Source organism: Scatophagus argus, chromosome 18 (assembly GCF_020382885.2).
Source record: "Scatophagus argus isolate fScaArg1 chromosome 18, fScaArg1.pri, whole genome shotgun sequence".
Taxonomy (NCBI): Eukaryota; Metazoa; Chordata; class Actinopteri; family Scatophagidae; genus Scatophagus; species Scatophagus argus.
In genome coordinates, this window is record NC_058510.1 from 1,975,343 (window position 1) to 1,994,713 (window position 19,371).

Sequence of the window (19,371 nt, forward strand, 5' to 3'; positions counted from 1 at the left end):
ATTAAAGAATACAACAGAATAGAATGTCTTTATTGTCATTATGCGACGAGTTTGAAATGCAATCCTTAATGTGCAAGACAAACATTAAAAAACATTTGCAAAAAACAACCCTTCCTCTGAACCTGTCTCTGAATAGTGCTGATGGAAGAACCAGTGCGGCTCTCCAGCCTCCACTCAGATTATGTCCTTACCTGCTCTTCCGTTTGACCAGCGGGCTAAGAGTCAGATTGACAACACTGATGCATCAAGACTTTCACTGATGGGGGAGGAGTTTCTCTCCTCACAGAAATAAATTCTGTCTGGTCCAGACTGCGTCCAGATATTTGTGACATCACAAAACATGAAGCCAATCATGGTTCAATATGCAAATACTGATCTGTACACGCATGTTACACATGAAAAAAGGTACTTTTGGTGAAAGCCGTTCCAGTGGCGCTCTGGTGGGCTGGTCACCCTGTAAATATGTCAGACTGTGCTGTTCTGGGATGCAAACCAGAGCCTGGAGCCTCCGTCCACTGCTTGCCAAAGAACCCTGCGCTCAGACAGAAATGGATGGACTTCATTAACGGACACCGCTCAAGCAGACCTTCAAATACGGTGGGAATCCGTATCTGCTGCGCACATTTTACCAACGACTGTTTCGTGAATTTCTTTCAGAGGTCCATGGGTTTTGCCAAAAAGCTGATTCTGAAGCCTGATGCGGTGCCGTGCGTTTATCCCGGGAACCTACCGGGTTTGCTAAAGCATGTGAGTAATTATTTAACGGGCCGAAGTTTCTAAAGAAACGCTTTTGTCCCAGCAGCTCACTGCCTGAAGGTGAAGTGTTAGCTCACAGCAGCTAGCTAGTGAGGCACTGTGTGTTAAATACACACAGACACACACTCACACAGCCTGGGGACATGTAAAACACTACTGGAGTCATCATCTCGTGATTTAAATGGGAATACTTCCTTCAGCTTCGGCTTAGTTATAGTCTGAACTGGGCTGTGCAGGAGCACTTTCATATGGCAGGAAGCGTAACACGTATCTCTGACGCAAGCGCGTTGGTTGTGACGCGACACGTATTAATTAAGACGCTCCTTTAATTTCATATCAGTATCTCCTCTGTGAATTTTCCGTAACCTTTTGTTCTCTGTTTATATTTTTGTTGATTATTTATGTTCCTCTCTCAGTGCACCTATTTGATATGGGATGCATGAACTTCTATGTGAATTATTAGTAAACAGTTTATTTAGCTTTATATGAACGTTGCATTATAAAATCAAACATGGAGCGTCTGTTATGTCCTAAACGGCGCTGACGTAAAGCCAAGATAAACAGGTGAACAGGTGTAAAAGGTAAATGTCTCAAAAGGTTAAAATATTTTGTCTCTTTTCTCATTCATGCACAGCAGTAGAAGTACTCGGATCATTTCCTGAAGTTAAAGTAGTGTTCTTTGTGCAGAACGTCAGAATAAAGTATATTAATGTACATCACTTAAATTTTGCAGCTGGTAAATGGTAGCATTTATTTATATTTTAAATTTACGTTACTTTACATTGTGCGGTGGTTGCTGTGTGAATTCCCCTCTGTGGATCAATAAAGTCTTACCAGTCTCTCTAATTTATTGTTATTATGTTTTGCATTGTTTAAATCTGAATCTGGAAAGTAAGTAAATGTAGTAGAGTTAAAAAGTACAATATTTCTTGCTAAGTTGTGGTGGAGTAAAAGTATGAAGCAGCAGGAAGTGTAAATACTCAAGTAACATACAAGTACAGCACTTGAATAAATGTACTTTGCTACTTAGTTAGTGCATTATGTTAATTACTTATAATGACTGTGCTTTTCCTGTAACTGTTTGACACTAATGTTTGTGTTTGTGCTCGATGAAGGAGGCGGCTGCGTTATGTTTAAGAGCAGACGTGGCCTGTCAGTGCAGCCTTCCCGCGATCAGGACTGTGGGGACCCAGCTGTCAGAACGAAGGCTCGTGTGCAGCAGAAGTGTAGGTGTGTGTCTCTCGAATCACTGATGATCAGATCGTCGTATCACAGTCTTCTTCACTGTGCACAGTCTGTGGTTGTGTGGTGGATCGCAGGTGTCCAGACGAAGCTGCCCTCAGCAGGCGCTGGTGTCGGCGCAGCAGAGACGAGACCAGCAGAACAATCCAAAGGAGGGATCGTTTCAGCCTCTCAGAAAGCTCCTCCATCGCCCCCGATCACTTGGACACAGCCTGAAATTGAAGATGACGACCACTACGTGACTGTGGTAACTCGTCTTTTGTCTCGAGCTTCTCTCTCATGGAGGAATCGAGTGCTGTTGTCACCACAGCTCTGCAGAGAATTTCTGCAGCAAGTCGCAGTGTAGACTAACTGTGTTCCAGCTGCAGGAAATAAGGGCCCAAATCTTTCTGGTTTTGCTTTAATGACAGTCTGAACAGCACAAATCACATGGAATCTGGTCCTATCAGTTCTCATTTGTGGTCCTAAATCAGATCCGATTCCCGTTGATGTAACGGCTGTGTGAACAGTCAGATCAAGTTTTAAATTCAGGAAACACATCTTTACAAGGAGTGAATATGCTTACATTTTAAATACACATTTTCAAAAGTAAAAAATATAATAGACTTTCTAATAAATAATGCCTCAGTTTTACACTTCTGTACATCCTGACAAACCATTTAGCTCTAACTGCTACAGATGATCTCTGATCTTCTTACATAACACGTTCTCTCAGTAGTTTTGCGTAGTGCTCCGGGTGATTTCTTTGAAGATAAATGTTCATTTTCCCCTGAACTCGCTTATCTCCAGTCAGACCTGTGAAGAAGAAGAAGAAGAGGAAGAATACTTATTTATGGCTGTCGAGGAAAGCCGTTCGCTTAACGGCAAACTGAGATCCTACCTGATGAACAGATTACATGATAGAAATGTATTCTGTTTGTATAAAGAACTGAGCAATCAGCTTCCCTTTTGACTTCCAGTACAGTTTTATTGGGATTTTAAAACAAGTAGAATGTGGCAGAATCTCCACCTCCACAGACGAGCTGCGCTGACCTCCCTGAACAATCTATGAGTCTACACTGAAAACAATACTGATAATAACCACAATAACAAACCAAATTTAATCCAAGTAGGTCACAGAGCAAACATTTTAGCATAAGTGTAATAAATTTAGGGCTGGTTTAATATGGAGCTTAGCCGTAAACCAGACTAACAAGTTTGTCTGATCTCAAAGCGACTTACAATAAGCGTACATTTAGCCTGTTGTACAGCCGACTGTGAGAGAGCAGATTAGATCTGATCTCAGACTAATTTGAGGCTTTGAACTAAGACTTGGGTTTAACTTCTGCTTAGTGCTGTCTGCGCTATTTGAAATATCAAAATGAAGACCAACATGCACCACAGAGGCCGTCAAAGCATTAAATTACTTTTGTGAAATTCACTTTTTAAAACTTGGGCACAAAGACAACGCACTGGAAGCTGCTGTGCTGTTGTTGTGGCTACATTTAAATCTGCACTGAAGTCACTGCAAACTGCACTCGTTTTCTCAGTTTGCAGTAGCAGCAGTAGTTTGATTATTGCTTTCAATGAACAAATAGTCGATATCCATAAACAGCAAGCAACTGTCTTCCAGCACATCCATGACATAACGTCCTGTTCTCAACTAATTCTGTCTCGACTGACTAACCATCAGCTCCCCACCTGCTGGCTCTAGCTTCCCAAATGCAAGGATCCGCTTCTTTGTCTTGGACATAAGAAGCAATTTTAGGTTAGCCGCAGCCCAGATTAATAGATTTGTGGGGGTGGAGCTCACCCAGCTTTCGAGCTGTTCTTTCGATCTTCTCCAAGGCCAACTGCACGTCTCCTCCCTCTGGAAGGAGGACCTCGATCTCTCCCACATGGTAGCCAAAGTCGGCTTGGTCGAGGTCTATCCGCACCCCGTCCTCCTCTAAACTGAACGTCCGCCGCACTGTTGTAAACTCAGCAAAGCACACCAGATTCATCTCGCTCAGCCAGGCCTGCCCGTCCTTCTGCGAGAAGCTCGTCTCTCCGTCCTCACAGACGTCTTTTATGACTTCTCGCACTCTCTGCTGAATTTCGGGCAGATTTGTTATCTCCTTGTAGCGGGTGCACAGCGCTGCCGCTTCAGATTGTTCTCCGGTCGTCTCTTCGGGCCCCTCGACTGCTGTCGGGCACTTGAGCTCCCAGCATCCTTTGCGCTGACGCAGCCACATGTCTTTCAAAGTCAGGCTGAACTCGGGGGTGTCAAAGTACCGGTCGTGGAACTGGCATTGACCAATGCACACTGCTGTGTAAGGATGAGAGATGGATGATTTAACAAATGGGTAAACAAATATAAAAATACAAAGGAGGCTGATACAGATAATTAAACATCATTATTAGCAAGACAGATGGCCGTGTCATCACAGTTACAAGACAAATCAGAGCAATAAGCGTCATTCAGTCCTTCAGTGACCATTTCTAATTGTCGTGGATCATCGGTTTGATGTCCTAATTCTGGATCTACACGTGAATGTGTGGGAAACACTCACCTCCGATCTCCTCCAGGGTTTTCAGAGTGTCAGCGTTGCATAAAAACTTTCTTTCCACTTCCACACTCATCTGAAATGACAAAGTGAGATCAGCACCAGCAACCAAGCAAAGTTCACTTCAGCCTGCTTTAACACATTAAGACAGACTGTTACACTCAGTCACAGAATAAGCAGGTTTTATATAAGGACGTGATTTTTTTTATTCCCATCAGCATGAAAACACTTTTTCACAAACTTAAGTGATCAATAATAGGAATCACTTTTTGTAACACAAGGCTGTAAACAGTCTTTAATTAACAAAAAACATGACAATCGACTGCGATGGAGCATTCGTAACACTCATATTACAGTCTAGTTCCCCATTTTTAACACATTTAAAAGCATCGAGAAACAGGGGCAGGGTTTCACAATGATCACACCACAGCAGTCAGCGTCTTCTGCTGGGGTACGGCAACACCACTAGGACAAACCACACACAGGAGTGGGGTGCATTTTGAGCATATCAGAACACGGGGGTACCTGCCTTTTTCTAACATCCAGTCCAAATGTCCACACCGAGTCAAAAGCTAAAGGCTCCTTTGAGATGTTGTGAATGTGTCATACATGGTGGGACTTAACAAAGTACGTGTTCATACGTACTGAGCAGTAAACACAGTTTTGAGGTGTCTGTACTTTATCTAAGAACATGCATTTTGTGATACTTTTGTATTTGTGAATGGCTGCACTTCAGAGGGAAATATTTAGGAGATTATTCCAATTTTAAAATCAAAAACCTATCAAAATGAGCAATACGTTTCAGTTATCGAAGTCAAAAGCAGCCGTTCTTACAGTATTTTTTCCCTCACCACCTTTGACATTTGTCTGGTGAAATGCTGTCATTACAGCTGAAAGGGCTGTCAGGACAACAATAATCATCATAATCATGTATTTATATTGCAATTATAATAGGATCTCCTGTAGGTGCACTGAAGTAAAATTTTAAATACACGATTTTCACACTGTAGTATTAAATAACCAAAAGACGTGCTTACTTCTCCCAACACTGAATTTAACGTTCATGTCCTCGGGGTTTTCAAACGTGTTAACTTCATTTCATTAACTGCAGCAGCTCGTGTGGCCGCACCTGTGCCATTTTAATCAGGCTCGACTCATTCATCCCCAGAGCTGAGTCATGCATCGACTTTAAGTCTCTATCACCAAACTAAAACACAGTTTCAACGGATATACGCAGCGCACTGCACTCACACACCTTCAGGAATCAAGTCCCAGCATCCAAAACACCCCGGCGTCAAACGCTGAGATCGATCCGAGCGGCCCCTACACGTCAGCGAAGTTTATTTTGCACAGGCGCAATTAGAGACACCTATCAGTGTATTCAGGAACATCACTTCCTGTCCCAGTAACGCAGGGGCGTACAGATGGTGCAGTTTTAATCCTCTCTGCTTCATAAATATTTATTCCACATACTCGACTGTTGATATGCGCCACACCTATCATTTGATTAAAAAAAAAACAAAACATGTCATAATCCGGTGCTGAGTCGAGCCTTCGCGGCCATATCGCCATTATTCTGCCTTAATTAACTCGTCACACTCTTTGTGACAATCCAAGTTGGCAGAATGAGGACTCATTTTTATTCACTTTAAACATGGAAACGAGGAAGGGTTTCAAATTAAAGGGGATTCCGTGTAATCGAGGCATCGACATACTTTTTTTTCTATTTTAGAAAAATATCTATCAGCCCCCCCCCCCCTCACCCCCCTCCTCTTTTCTACGTTGCTCAATGAGTAATCGGCATTTCAGCATACATTAATAATCTCTAATATCTGCGGGGTTACATAAGGGATTTGATAGCCGTGTCTGTCCCTTCTGAATGTCAGCAATCAGCCTTGGGGGGAGCTGTGGTCTGTTTACTAAAGGGAAGAGGGGAAGGAGCGAGGGATAGGGCGAATGAAGGGAGGGGAAGAACGGGAGAGAGGGGGTGAGAAAGAGAGAGAGACAGAGAGAGGGAGAGAGAGAGGGAGGGCAGGGAAGAAAACTTTTCACTTCTGAGGAGCCACAGAGGAAGCGTGTGTGTGTGTGTGCGTGCTGGAGCGGCGACCATGCAGGTAAAAACGCATTAGCTAATTGCTCTGAACTTAATTAAACGCCATTCGCGATCGGTTAATTGTGCTGATTTGAGCGACGAGAGTGGCCTGCGACTGATACAAGATCGAGCAAACGACGGATTGTGCCACATACTAATCCGATCCCTTATAGAAATCCAACATTAAATCCCAAACTTTTTCTGCCTCTTCGTCTCTTTCGCCTGCTCTCCCTACACCACCCCCATCGTCGAGGCGACCGCGGCGCACGTACTCCGCTTCAAGTAGCTTTTTAGCGTTTAATTCTTTCGCCAATTACGGCTAGAAGCTGTTAAAATGATAATTTAAATGGCCATGTGTTGCACCGTAAGTATCTAAGGTATGGATTTGAGCGCTAGGACGCGTCAAAAGGAGGTCTGCTGGGCGGCGAGGGAGGAGGGGGTGCGAGTGTTTTCTAACACATCTGTAAGCGGAGCCCACGTTCATTAATTAAATGGCTTTAGTCCGGCTAGGCCTCAATTTGCGCTGTTGAGCAGCAGGCGGCGGGCGGTGCAACACTAGATGCCCGATTGGCAGCCCACAATCAGAGGGGTAAGGAATAACTCGAGGCCGAGGTTTTTGATCCACAGCCTAGTGAGTGTGTTTTGTATCCGAGGTGAACTCTGTCGGTGTATTGAAGCCGCACTTCCCACCTGGACCAGGCAGAGTTTGTAGGGAGTGGAGACACGCCAGTTGGAGACAGTTTGAGGAGCGGTTAATTATCTCTGCCTGCTAACAGGCTAGCTAGCGAAGTGACACGACTGTTATTAGCCCAGTCTCTTTTTGTTTATTAATTTAATGACCGTCCAGCCGTAACCCCGAGCTAGCAGCTAGATTACGATGACGCCCGTCCTGTCTTTTACAGTTTGAGAGAGGTGAGTTGTTATCACTGCAGGATTGTAACTAATGGCTAACCAGCATTGCCAGAAACACGACTGTAATGCGACGTTACGGGGGGCTTCTCAGCCTAGCTTGCTAGCTAATTGATTCGTCTCTGGTCGGCATAGCTAATTAGACTGCTCATTAATTAGCCAGCTATGAGCAGAGAGACGTCAATTTAGTTATATCTTGCCCTTTAATTATGAAACTCGTGATGTGGAGCTTTTCAACATGATATACTGTGCAGATATAGACTTGCCGAAATATTATCTGGTCATATAACCCTGCTAGCTTGCTAATTGGCATGGCGAAGAAGTGAGGATCGGAGCTGTGTTGGTATTTCTCCTCATGGGCATGAACTGCTGTCTTGCTTGCATATTGGATTATGAATGCTTGCTGTTGACTGATAAATAAACGCAGTCCAGTGTTTAAAGCATGGGAGTAACAGTTGTTTTATCATGCGTGGCGAGCAAATGCAGTACGAGCTCAGATCACATTTGATATATTGGTTACTTCCTTCTATTGGTCAGAACTTGGGGGAAATTAGTTTTAGAGACAATGTACTCATTGTGAGATATGTAGAGCTTGTTAGAATTTGTGGATTGTTTTGGTATATTGCGCATTTAAAACACTTCATGTGTTAGCAGATCAATTTCTTGAAAGTTGGGTTGAACTCAAAGCAGTATGAAGCCGTGGATCTTTTATCTTTAACCCCCTTGTAGAGTGTATGGTCAAAGCTAATGAAAGCATTAGATGAATAATGTACATGACAAAGGTGTTATTTAGTTATTGTGTAATTTTATAAAGCCATTGAGGACAATGTTGTAAAGAAGTCAAGAATTGAACTTCCTGTGTGAAAAAGATGCTGATCTAGCATCTAGAAGTTTTTAACATTGAAAAAAAGATGATGGGCCTGTTGAAGACTTCTGATTGTGGGTTCAAATGATTAAACACAGGGACGGATGATGAGAGCTGGTCATGTAGTTAGGGTGCTTAACAAACTAGTGATACTGTGGAGTTTTTTTTAATTTCTCCATTTCCGCATTTAAAGATCTGCTAATGAGTGAAGTTATGTGATGTTCGGGAACAGGTCGTTAAATATCACCATCTCTACAGTTTGCTAGAAAATTAGATTATGGACATCCTCGACCAATCATGATCTCAAATAATCTGATGGCCCACCCTCAGTGATAAATAATTACAGCCCCAGAAAGAGTGTGGCTGTCTAACATCGTTCTTTCTTTCTGTTAGGAGGAGTCTGGAGAGACAGTGAGCAGTGAAAGCAATGGGGTGGCAGAGTGGCTGTGCCCCCTGTGCCAAAAAGGACAAGCCGACAGATCATCCCTGTCTCGACATCTCACTGAGCAACACAGCGTACTTCCATCTTGTGTTGACAAACTGCTGGACATAGTAAGTATGGTTGTGCCGTATTATATGATAAGCCTTATCAGTTGTCCGTGTTATAATCTGTGTCTGAGTTCATGTGGAACTTAACCTGATTACTTTGGGTAGCACATCAGTGATGTCCGTAAAGGGATGAAGTGTAATGAATGTTATACAGAGATTGGATTAAATATCAGATGACTTGGGATACTGTAAGCTGTGAAATAATACAAATGTGATGAATGTTGATACGTCGGGTATTTTGTTTGTTTGTTTGTTTGTTTTCTTCTTCCCCTTGTGTCTTTGCGATGTTGATTCAACTTGATTGCTCAGCCAGACAGTTGATGCCTGAACTACTGGAGCATTGGTAGACTTTTACCAACATTTAAAATAATAGTTAAAAATATATGTGATTCTGTCATGGTGTATGAGAGAAGATTCATTTAATGGATGACTTTATTAATCCCCTGGGTTGTTCACCCCAAGTTTTGTTAACAAATATTTTATGTCATATATTTTATATGTTAATCATTTGATGTTCCCATATGTAATTAATGGGTGTTAACATACATTATAGGGATAATGTCATTACCAATATCATGGGTTCGTGTACATTTAAACATATGCCTTAACAAAATACAGTAATTTCTGTCTAAATATGAATTGTCTATTTTGACTCGCAGGAAGTTCGTATGAGCTTCTTGTTTGTTCTTTCCAAATTGAAGAACTAACATTGACTAAGGACAAATGTTGTGTAGCCTCACGTTGCCTGTGTCTGGGCCAAATAGTTGCACCTGAACCCTGAAAACTAGAACCACAAACGGTCACTGATGGCTAGTAATGAGTAGTTAGAATTGAGTATGTCGTTTCCTGTTTTCATGACTTTTTCTGTGGAAATTTGCTTTTGTCAGCACAATAGTGCTTGCGTTCATTATTTTTATAGTTTGAATATTTAAATTGTTTAATTAACCAGGTATCAGGTATGAAAATAAAGTATTTGCTGAGTAGACATCAAATTAAAAACATTTAGAACCTCATTGAACATCCTGTTTGTAATGCATCCAAGACAATTTAGTGTATTAAGCAAGCGAGAATTTTATTGGTGGACGATTTGATCAGAGACAGCTGAATTTATGCCTTTAGGGTAATTTGCAAATTAAAGGCTTGCCAGGATTGCTGTGTGTAATGAAACCACACTTGTGTCACGCCCAAATGTTGTGCTGCTGAGAAGCGACATAGCATTCAGCTCATCTGAGGCGTTGCAGAGTTAAGTTTGCTTTGAGCACTTTGCTGACTCTCTCCTTTCATTTTATTTTAACAGGTTGTTCTGAAACAGGCTGCCAGCGGAGGAGAGACGGACAAAGGTGCTCAAAAGTCTGCAGGTGAGTGTGAAAAATGCTTTTTAATTAAAACCATGACCAGAAAATTAAACACTGTAATAACACACAGTCATGCTTTTCTTTGTTCTTATAATGACACTGGTTAGGTGTATAATTACTGACTTCAGCCTCCTTTGCTCCATGTTTTCTGCAAACTAAAATAGTTTTACACACATGTTGAAACTCTTTTAAGGAAAAACTGGTTACATTTTGAAGGGGAATCAAAGACATCTATTTATGGTTGAAAATTGCCACTAATGCGGGTTGGAAGAAGGTTGCTATGAGCAGATTAGCTATTATATTGAGTATGCAAGTGTGTGCTCCTGTTATCGGTTAGTACTCCATTTCTTAGAGCATAAAGTTAAACATGTGTGTTCATTTTACCAGATGCTGAATCTTCACAACTGAAGCACGCTGAAGACATCAGTTCAGACCCCTGCCAATGTAGTGAGAGTTCAGACGCTACCCAGACTCCTGGAGACAAAGAGATGGAGGAAGAGAGAATAATGGAAGAGGAGGGAGATGAGGCTGAGCCAGAAGCGGAGGGAAATCAGCTAACAGGAGCCAAACAGCAAAATGCAACTGAAAACGCAGAAATCCCAGACTCCAGTGAACCGTCAGTCAGTAAAAATGGTGTGCCAGCTGAAAATAACACCCAGTCGTTCAAATGCAATGCCTGCCTGGAAACTTTTCCCAGCAGAACTGCCTTGAGCGTTCATTACAACTCTGCATCCCACATTCAAAAGATGACAACGGGCTCTGCAAAACAAATTGGGGAAAATGATCCCCAGACTCCCTCAGTTCCTGTCCTGTCTCGGCCATATATATCAAACAAACCCTACCAGTGTGCTATATGTCGAGTCTCTTACAATCACGCCATCACTCTTGAGAGCCATATGAAGTCTGTCTTGCACCAGTCCCGCAGTAGAAATGCTGGAATTGCTGCACAGGCTGCAAATGGCGCAGCAGTCGCTGCGAGTTTGGGAAGCAGCACCACCACTGCTCCAAACGATGCAGTGACGACATCTGCAAGTGGGACTACTCAGTTAGTTACCACCACCAACTGTGCTGCTCCTGGGACGTTGATGGTGACGACTACAAAAGACGGAGAGCAAATTCAAACTTCACAAGTGGCTCCCTCCCTCCTCACCTCCCCTGTGGCCTCAGCTCAGGCGGTCTCAGCCTTTCTCACCCTTCTCACGTCTAGTCCCAGCACCCTCTCGCACTCCCTCCTTCCTTCCCTATTTGCGGCCGGTGCTGCTTCTGGTGCCACCGTGCCTCAGCTTGTGCCTCAGCCTCAAATGGTCATGCCCTTGATCTTGAATGGGCTCCAAGCCCAAACCCAGCAGCACCAAGAGAACCAGCAAGGCCAGCTCCTTACTCAGTGTGTGCCATTCGTAGGTCTCAGCACAGGCCAGCAAGCCCTCCTAACCCAAAGACTTAGCAGCTTACAGAACCAGTGGCCCTCTGCTGGGGCCCCAGTGAGTGCACAGTCCTGCCTGGAAGAGCAAAATCAGGCCATAAAGTGTGAGAGTGAACGAAACAGGCAGGACAGTGAAGAGACAGTTAAAGAGAAGGTTTCAGATCAGGTCAAGGACATAACTGGGGATAACTGGACTACAGAGAACATTAAAACAGAGAAACTTAAAGAAGAGGACAGTAAAGAGCTTGCACAGTGTCCTAATATAGAAAGCAAAGTGAAGGTTGAGAATAGTGAAGACAATGGGAAGGCACATAGAGATAGCACAACAGATGGAGACAGCTCGACTAATCAGTTGGACCTGGAAGGTGATAAAGCAGCTAGCCTCAATCTCTCCCCAGCGGGCACAGAGAAAAGCCTCCGCAGTAAGAACCTCTCGCCTTCTGCATCTGTTCCCAGCAACTCAAGCCTCAGTCCTGTAAATCTAAACCTTACGCTTAGCCCTGATTCTACTCCTCGAAAATCACAATCGGGCACAAGCCCTTGTGGCTCTCTTGGCACCCCAAAGTCCAGCCCGATTACAGATGCCTTAACTAACAACCAAACTCGATCCCATTGTAATGCAGTGGGGTCCGTTCAGCCAGATCTTCCAGTGCTGTCAGAGTTCCAGTCGGAGGTTCTCTGGGCCTTCTTTGAGTCACGCAGTGAAGCTGATGCTGCAAGTCCACCCCATGAAGACTGTGAGGCACTGGGCAGAGAGGTGGGGCTCTCAGAGGAAGAGGTACGTAGGTGGTTGAGCCAAGCTCGGCATGCAAAACAGAGACAGAGGGCAGCAGAACACCTGCAAAGTTTGGTAGGGTTTACGCGACACGGCCAAAGTTCTGATAATGACTACGATGATGAGGAAAGCTCGCTGATAATAGCAGAAGGTGAGGATGAGACTGAAGCGACAGGTAGTCAGGCAATAGATTTGTCTAGTACAAGAGGGAAACACAGACAGAGAGATTTGGGAAAGGAGGGTCAGGGAGATTCATGTCTCACTTCTGACTCGGAAAATGAGGTTTACACGTCTGTCATTGTGTCGGATGAGGAAAGCCAGAATGGGTCTTTGAGGGAGGGTCCTGAGAGCCCTGCTAAAGATGAAGCACAGTGTGAAGTGTCAGGTGACAAGGGATCGGTTGGAGGAAAGGTCCTGCGCTCCACAACTGTGTTTCTCTCTGATGCAGAAGATGAGTATGAAGATGAGGAGGGTGGAGGGGGTCAGAGGGCTAAAAGGAAAAAGCGAAAGGGGGAGTTTGAGCGTGATGAGGTGGAGGTGAAGAAGGAGAGACAGGACCCAGATGTAGATCTAGAGTTGGAGGCCCAAGGAGATCCTCCAAGTTCACTGTCCCACAACATGGACCACCCTGAGATTCCAGCTGGGGCCCTCCACTCACTTCCCCTTTCCCTTGCTCCCTTCTCCACTCAGTTCCTCAGCCCCTATGTCCTCTCTCTAACTCCTTCAGTGATTGGGGATGGGAGCAAGGTGCCAGTCTTTCCTAACCCACCAAATATCACACGCTTCTCCAGCTCTCTCCTCTCTCAGTCTCTCTCTTCCCACAACCAGACTTCTCACTACCTGTCCAATGGTGATGACTATGAGTCTGCTCTAGATCTCAGCATGGGAAAAAACTCCAAATCTGTTTCTTCCTCATCCTCTCTGGCTGATAAAATTGAAGTTCAGAAGGGACAGCTGCTGGATGGGCTTGGTCTGAGACCCACATCCAAAGGCCTGGTCGTCGTTCAGGTGAAGCCTGAATCTGTTACCGCCACACCCTCCATCAACAGCAGTATGAGCCTGGTCAACTGCAACAACATGACAAAGTCTAGTATTTACATGAGGACAGCAGAGAAAATGAATTCTGCACTGTTGGAAAGGGAGCGAGAAAGAGAGAGAGAGAAGGAAAGGGAGCAAGAGCAGCAGCAGCAGCAGAGGAAGTCCAAAGGAAAAAGGTATCGAGATATGAGGCGTTCAAGGACCATCATTCAAGCTGAGCAACTTGACATTCTGTATGGCTGCTATTTCAAAGACCCAAATCCTGGTAAACATGAGTTTGAACAGATTTCTGAGTGGGTCCACCTTCCGAAGAAGGTTGTCCAGATTTGGTTCCAGAACATGAGAGCGAGAGAACGGAAGGGCGAGGTTCGCTTCATCAGTGATGGGACCCTGGCAGCAGTTGGCAAACCTCTCATAAAATTTACCTGGCCTCTTTCCAAACCCATATTCTCGAACAAGCCTCCCTCAAATAATACTGGGTACATCGCAACTACTCCCATTGTGCGCACCCTCATGAAGACAGAGAGAGAACCTGTAAAGGAGCTGGGCAAACCTACTGTGGTGAAAAAGATGACCCCAGTTCCTATCAAGCCCAAGGAGCTTGTTTCCTCCACCACAGTGTCTACTGTGAGCAGCAGTGCTTCTGCAGTGCCAAAGACCAAGCTCGAAACCACCAGCAACATCACAATGGTCAAAGTCTCACCCAAAGTCAACACCCCTGTCCTTCTAACACCACCCAAGGATCCAGTCCCCATTGCCCCACGACCGGCCCACAAACGAAAGCTGGAGGAGGAGAGTGAGGAAGAAAAGACTGATGAAGAGAAAGACAATGAAAATGAAATGGATGGACCAGGGAGCACAAACCGCATGGTGCCCAAGCTGCCCACAACTCCCATTAACAACAGGCCTCCTTCCGCAGCGGCGATGCCACAAAAACAGAATGGCCTCAACTACTGGACCCCCAAAGTCCCTATTAAGATCAACACTCTGTCGAGAGAACAGCTGGCTCTTCCCACGCACCCGCCTGCTCGCACCATCCCCCCTCCTCCCACCCCTAGTATTGCACCCGTCAGCCCAAATACCCCCAGCTCCGCCAAAGTGGCCAGCCCCTCTAGCCCGGTCGTAGCTAAATCGAGCCCGACGGAAAGCCGCTTCCTGCCCCACTCATCCAGCCGCAGGCCACGCACACACTTGTCCTGCCTACAGCTGTCCATTCTGCAGTCCTGTTATGAGACCTGTGCCCACCCTAACGCCATGGAGTGTGAGGCAATTGGCACTGAGCTCAACCTGCCGCTCAAGGTGGTGCAGATCTGGTTCCAAAACACCAGAGCCAAGGAGAAGCGCTGGAGACTGCAGCAAGAGAAAATGGTAAGCTGGCAAGTTAGATGTACTCTACAGAATTTTTAAAGTACAGTCATCACAAAATTACATTATTGCGCATACACAGTCATTGAGAAGAGGAAATATATTTTTTGTTGCGTGTTGTCATCACATTCCTACTTTGCACATTTATTATGTGCTGGACAGTAATTTCACAATGTAAACTGGAAAGTGGAGTCATTGCAGTGGTAATTAACAGTAATAGCTGCAGAGTCAGCAGGGCATTTTTAGGAAGAAGAAGGAAGTGGATGAATATGGGGAAAAAAAGAAGAGGAAGGAAAGATAGGAAATATGAGGGTCCATGTCATTAAACCTTGAATTTGTATTTCTAAACCACACAACAGAATGCCTGAGTGGGAATAACCTGGAGACCCACGGCCCTGCATGTTTCCCTGCTCCAGCACACCTGATCCAGATGAATGGATCGTTATCATACCTCTGCGGAGCATCATGATGAGTTGTTCATTGGAATCAGATGTGTTGGAAGAAGGAGACATCTAAAACATGCAGGGCAGGGGCCCCACCAGGGCCAGGTTTAAAAAAAAAACCCAAAACAAAACAAAAAACACCATTTATCACATTTATTCTACATTATATGGAGCCTGCCAAGTGAGGAACTACAGATTTCAATTGGATAGTACCAATTTAGGAGGTTTGGCATGAAATTTTGAAAGTTTGGTTTATTTTCATGCATGAGAAAACGACTGGAAAATGCCAGGAGGGAGCCTTAGCGGAGTCGCCCAAAAAAAAAATCAGACCCTTTTTTAGATACAATTTTGCATATATGTGCCATATTGTTATTGATTAAATATGTGTCAGGAAAAAGTTCATATTAATATTTCTTACTTTCAGGACTCAAACTCTTTCTCAAGAAAACATTTTTAATTTATAAAAACAAATATAATAAAAACAATGATCCTATCTAAACTACAGAATTGTGTGTATATCGTTGCTCTGTGATTGGATATTAGTCATATGGTTCAGTCAAACCTGGAACAAAATTTCAACTTAAAATTATGTGATATTAAATGTGTTCCCTCTCTCCCTCCCTGCCTGTCTGTCCTCCCCACCTCCCCATTCCCAGTCTCCCCTGTCAGGTGGGAAGGTGGACATGAGCTCAGGAAGCTACCTGCAGTACAACGCTCTCAAAGCCAATCGTCCCATCCTGCCCAAACCTGTACAGCTGACTGTCACCGAGCCTCCAGCATCCCCAGTGCCCGGCCAGCCGGTGCCAAAGGAGACCCTGACAGGCCGCTGTGATGCCTGCAACGTGTCCTTTGAATCCCGGGCAGCAGCGAGGGCCCACGTCTTCTCCCCGCGTCATCTGGCAACCCTGAGAACCACTAACTTTGGCCAGCCGACAACGCTCGTCAACAAGAACGGAACCGGTAACGGCGGACCTGGCAGCGCCGTGCCAGGCCCACATGTCCCCCATTCCGCTCCGGTAACCAGTTCTGGTGCTGGTTCTGGAGGGGAGAGGGTTATCGATTCGCCTCCACCTACGGCCACCAGCAACAGTTAAGGACTCAGATCAGGATTGGTCTGCACACTGACTATTCTTGGACCCATTTGGGCTCCTCAGATTTTAATAAACAAGTTTGAGCACTAATTCTCAAAAGCTAATATTCTTTAGTTTTTGAAGTCAGCTCCCCTCCCTACACCCGCTGTCCCTTGCTCAACATTCACTGACTCGAAATCCGTTAACCAATAGAGTTCACCTGGATTCCAGACTTATTTCCATGCTGCTTCACACTTAATCAGTTGCTGTTTGATAAGTGATGAACACAGGTCTCCCTCAGTCCTCACACACTCTGTCTAAACATTTTTGGTCCTAAGCCTGTGGTTATATATTACCTTACTTAATGACCTTCCTGTAATTTGTAAAGGCACTCAACTTGCCATGCTTGAACTGTATTACCCTAAAGACTGATGCAAAAGTGTTTCCTCTTTGGAAGTGGCCATTTGACAGTGGGGCCCTGAAACACTTTTTGGGATAATAACACAAAATACCCACATTAGTAACTCCCAGTTTGCTCCTGTGGAAATGTTTTTCTCATGCCTACTTTTCACTTCTAAGGCAAAGATTGCTTGGATATAATATGACTGGACTGACGCATTGGGAGAGGAAGAACTGCCTATTGACTGTCACCTTTTTACTTGCTACAGGAGTGTGATCTGAAGAATGTTGTGTCCACTCATTTGGGATATAAAAAGAGGTACTTTAGAGAGAACAGGGCTGTTGAATTGTCCCCATTTACATGTTCCTAGTTTTCATGACAATCCAAATAGACAGGGCAAAAAGAGAAAAGTCGAATCTTGGCATACCGCACTTTGACACATTTTACATTGTTTGAAATGTTTTTAAGCATTCTGATGCAAGTGTCTTTTTATGGAAAGATACTTACATGCATGTTGGATGCCTTAATATAAATTTCATGAAATAAATTGTTTTTTTTTTCTTTTTCTTTTTTTTTTTTTGTTTTTGCTAGGATAATGAAACATGCTTCAGGTGTGAGCATAATGTTGTGCAAAAACCAGACCTGGGTAGATCAATGAAGAGGAGCTCTGTTCCAAAATGCTTTGGGGGAAATATCTGAATGTCATATTCTGTATCTAGAACATAGGAATTCCTGCCTGTAAAGTCGTCAGCATTTTCTTGGCCAAGGACGATAATTAATTACCATCTGTTTTTATAACTCATTCATTTTATCCTGTGGACTTCGCTTTCCCTCCAAATTAACTCATTTTGAAATGCAGCTCTGTTTCCACCTCCTGTAGGTGTGTTAGAAACATGACAGCCTTAAGAAGAAAAACACCACCAGGTATAAGAACTTAATCCCAGGTGATCGTTGTGTCATGCTAATGAATTAACTTCATCCTCACCTGGTGCAGAGGGTCACACTTTTGTCGTTTTTCACCTTTTTTTTTTTTTTGTAAAATTTACGATTTTCTTTGCCATGAATACTGTGCATAAGACAGAAGTTGAGTACTTGTTTTATTTACTTAAATATTTATACAAATGACAAGAGAAGCAATTAAAAACAGGTGTAACAGATTTTTATTTAGGTCACAAGCCAAGCCTCTGGAAGTATTAAGAGACAGGGCTTGAAATGGGCTGTTTCCCATAAACCCCTCCCTCCCTTCCCGGTTTTGTTCAGTTTTGATACTGAGTTAACTAATTCTGCTAATGTATGTGCTGTGAAATGAGATCTATTATCTGGAAACCATGACAAGGGAGAAAGTTGGGTATTTCTAGTGTCCTTAAGGAGCTAACAGATACTCATATCTAGCAAATTGGGAAACATAAAATGTGTTGACTGAGAGCTAATAAGATGGTGCTGCGTTGAAGGACACATAACATACTAAAGATGTTCTCCTTCAATTTAAGTTGTATATTAATGTTACTATTGATAGTTTTAACGAAATGCAAAACTAAAACACAAACTTTTGTAAAGAAATATATTAAAAAAAAATAACTGATATTCCAAAGTAATCCTCGCTTTGCTTTCTGTCATTCAGAAAAAACCAAAAAGCAATCTTGAGGTCGACAGAGAGCGGGAGAGGTGTTCGTAAATGCAAACTGTAAAGGACATCCCATGGCTTGACACTTGCACTAGTCCACAATTTTTTGCACAAGCTACAGACTTTTCAAATGAACACAGCCATCAACATGACGTTAAGAGTCACATGGTGTGGGTTTTGACACCAGGAGCGTTACAATGTCCTTTTCATGAGTAATAATTTGTACTCCTATTGGAAACTGTATCTTGTGTGTAAAGCAAGGACTGGAGTGCTTCAACTTTTAAGACTGGGATTACACACTCACACACTCACACACACACACACACACACACACACACACACACGGTGTTGCACTGTCCAAACTAGATAGGTTTTTATGGAGATCTGCTTTTTATTCCCCTATTGTTTCATTGTCACTTTGATTATCACTATTGTTATAACTGTGCTACTACTTATACGATTTATCATTACTACTCATCACTGTTTTTGATTATTATTATTGATCCATAACGGTTTTAAATGCCACCTCTCTGCTCAAAAACAGTATGGTATTCCTATGAATATTGAACAATAATAGTGGCAGTGTTGTTATGAATTGTTAGATTTTGATTAAGCTTATTTTCTCCTCCTCACTTGTACCTGCCTTTTTTGTGTTTGGTCTCCATTATGCTTTCTTTGATATACAGAAAAAGAAATAAAATCAGTTGAACAACAAAGCATATTTGTGAAGTGCTGTTTGGAGCATTTTTGTTGCATAACAATTATTTAAATTGTTCTAAACGTTATAAAACCTGAGTTTTTTTATCTGTCATTTTTAAACAAAAAAATCACTGGGGTCGCACCTGGGGACACAGTTTATATGACCCCTTCAAATGTGCCTGAAATTACTTTACCAAACAATTGTCTTTGCCCGTCTGCTTAGGCTTAGAGATTTGATCGA

General features: G+C 43.5%; 2 protein-coding genes across 9 annotated transcripts; one reads left to right on the plus strand and one right to left on the minus strand.

Annotated features, from left to right (window-relative positions):
• Positions 1 to 389: 389 nt before the first annotated feature.
• On the plus strand, positions 390 to 19,150 carry zfhx2 (zinc finger homeobox 2). Of its 5 annotated transcripts, none has more exons than XM_046370959.1 (7): positions 390 to 747; positions 1,872 to 1,986; positions 2,076 to 2,245; positions 8,783 to 8,941; positions 10,236 to 10,296; positions 10,681 to 14,897; positions 15,994 to 19,150. In XM_046370959.1, exons 1-7 carry the CDS (start codon positions 463 to 465, stop codon positions 16,429 to 16,431), a joined length of 5,445 nt encoding a protein of 1,814 aa, XP_046226915.1. In that variant the 5' UTR covers positions 390 to 462; the 3' UTR covers positions 16,432 to 19,150. The 5 variants fall into 5 exon arrangements, with proteins under 5 accessions (XP_046226915.1, XP_046226916.1, XP_046226919.1 ...); XM_046370960.1 differs by having other exon boundaries at positions 391 to 597; XM_046370963.1 differs by lacking the exons at positions 390 to 747; positions 1,872 to 1,986; positions 2,076 to 2,245 and adding an exon at positions 6,481 to 6,637.
• On the minus strand, positions 2,385 to 5,927 carry thtpa (thiamine triphosphatase). Of its 4 annotated transcripts, none has more exons than XM_046370966.1 (4): positions 5,779 to 5,927; positions 4,530 to 4,599; positions 3,791 to 4,282; positions 2,385 to 2,793 (listed from the first exon to the last, which is right to left on the minus strand). In XM_046370966.1, exons 2-4 carry the CDS (start codon positions 4,597 to 4,599, stop codon positions 2,693 to 2,695), a joined length of 663 nt encoding a protein of 220 aa, XP_046226922.1. In that variant the 5' UTR covers positions 5,779 to 5,927; the 3' UTR covers positions 2,385 to 2,692. The 4 variants fall into 4 exon arrangements, with proteins under 4 accessions (XP_046226922.1, XP_046226920.1, XP_046226923.1 ...); XM_046370964.1 differs by having other exon boundaries at positions 3,791 to 4,285; XM_046370967.1 differs by lacking the exon at positions 5,779 to 5,927 and adding an exon at positions 5,561 to 5,772.
• Positions 19,151 to 19,371: the final 221 nt, after the last annotated feature.

Coding starts and splice junctions, on each gene's coding strand:
- zfhx2 (XM_046370959.1), top strand. CDS start 463: ATGTCAGACTGTGCTGTTCTGGGATGCAAACCAGAGCCTGGAGCCTCC. Junction 748..1,871: donor TACCGGGTTTGCTAAAGCAT/GTGAGTAATTAT, acceptor TGCTCGATGAAG/GAGGCGGCTGCGTTATGTTT. Junction 8,942..10,235: donor TTGACAAACTGCTGGACATA/GTAAGTATGGTT, acceptor TTATTTTAACAG/GTTGTTCTGAAACAGGCTGC.
- thtpa (XM_046370964.1), bottom strand. CDS start 4,599: ATGAGTGTGGAAGTGGAAAGAAAGTTTTTATGCAACGCTGACACTCTG. Junction 4,286..4,529: donor AACCCTGGAGGAGATCGGAG/GTGAGTGTTTCC, acceptor ATCCTTACACAG/CAGTGTGCATTGGTCAATGC. Junction 2,794..3,790: donor AAGAACAGCTCGAAAGCTGG/GTGAGCTCCACC, acceptor TCTTCTTCACAG/GTCTGACTGGAGATAAGCGA.